The sequence below is a fragment of the Naegleria gruberi genome (genome assembly GCF_000004985.1).
Source record: "Naegleria gruberi genomic scaffold NAEGRscaffold_238, whole genome shotgun sequence".
Taxonomy (NCBI): Eukaryota; Heterolobosea; class Eutetramitea; order Acrasida; family Naegleriidae; genus Naegleria; species Naegleria gruberi.
The window spans coordinates 1-1,482 of record NW_003163111.1 but is presented as its reverse complement, the minus strand read 5'-3'; the positions used below and the strand labels follow the sequence as shown (position 1 = coordinate 1,482).

Genomic DNA, 1,482 nt, shown 5'->3' with positions numbered 1-1,482 from the left:
TCGAACTACAATGATTTTTATCCAAATATCGTACCAAAGATAACTGCGATGATAACACTCTTTAAACAGGTACCTGTTTCGATTTGTTAGACTCTTTCTTTATCTATTTTTTTTTGAAGAAAGTTGCACGATTATTCGAAACATGCAAATAAGCAAAAGCCATTCACAAATCTCATCCGAAATTCTTCACAATCCATCATTGCCGTCCAATTAGTAAACCAATTCCCAAACTTTCTCATACTTATTCGAAACTTAATTCCCATCAACTGTCCATAAAATGACAAGCCATGCTCTTCTAGGTTATCAAACCATTCAACATGCAACAACCTCGTCAGACTCCAAAGAAAAGTCCAAGCCAACACACCAACAACACAACAGTAGTAATTGCACAACTGCCAAACATTTAACAATATAGATAAAACTCGTGGTAGGTTTTTAGTTAATATTTAACAGTATAAACCAACACAAAATCGCGCCATCATCATCGGATTTATCTCCGTCATCATCATCATCACGATGATCATCAAATATTTATTTATTATATTTTAATAATATAAAATCATCATCAAATATATCTTTTAAATCTAGATTAATAATAATAATACAAATAATAATATATATATATAATAATTTATTAAATTATCATTATCATGAATACAACCTCTCCGGAGACATCCACCTCTCCACCACCAATAATACTCTCCAACAGTCATGATTCCAACAATATTATTAACACAACAAACCCCACTTCAATAGAATTGGCTTCAACTTCATCATCTCCTCCACTACAACAACAACAACAACAACCAACCACTCAACATCAACAATATCAATTTACACCACCGAACACAAATACATTCATTACCAACAATCCTAATAATCCCAACAAAACAAATGGAGGAACAAGTATCACTGGTAATAGTAGTAATAATATTAATAATAATAGTAATGGAAAGAAACAAGTTACGATTCAATCTGGTAGTGCTGTGAATGGTAATACGAAACTTGGACAATCTCAAGTAGGTTTTGGACAACCAAGTGAAAGTGGTAAATCAGGTAGTTCATTTAGTCAGAGTAAAATTACTTTACGTACATGTTGTGGTGTGGTTGAGTTGACTTCAATGAAATTGGCTTGTTTATTGGGAATGTTGGTTACTGTTATTGGTTTGTTGGTTTTGGCAGGTGTTGCAATTGCTGCATTTGCAACTGCTAGTACAAAGGCAACTGATATTTTAATTGCTGTTGGAAAGGTCACTTCTCTATTCGAAAGTTCAAATGCTGTGGTGTTGAAACATGTCTATACAGGATATGTTGATGAACCAAGTCACTCAGCTGTGATTAATGAATTTAAAAACAAGACTGCTGACATGAAATCAACTTTACTTTTAATTTTCAAAACNTGTGGATGACAAGTCAATTCAAACTTTATTCAATTCTACAGCTATTGAAGCTTCTAATATGGTAGTATCTTTGAATAATCAA

At 32.7% G+C, this 1,482-nt stretch overlaps 1 protein-coding gene across 1 annotated transcript; it reads left to right on the top strand.

The window, feature by feature from the left end:
• Positions 1 to 339: 339 nt before the first annotated feature.
• NAEGRDRAFT_82353 (uncharacterized protein) lies at positions 340 to 1,409 on the top strand (the record flags this gene model as incomplete). Its single annotated transcript, XM_002668405.1, has 2 exons — positions 340 to 427; positions 589 to 1,409. Exon 2 carries the CDS (start codon positions 651 to 653, stop codon positions 1,407 to 1,409), a length of 759 nt encoding a protein of 252 aa, XP_002668451.1. The 5' UTR covers positions 340 to 427; positions 589 to 650.
• Between the last annotated feature and the right edge of the window lie 73 nt (positions 1,410 to 1,482).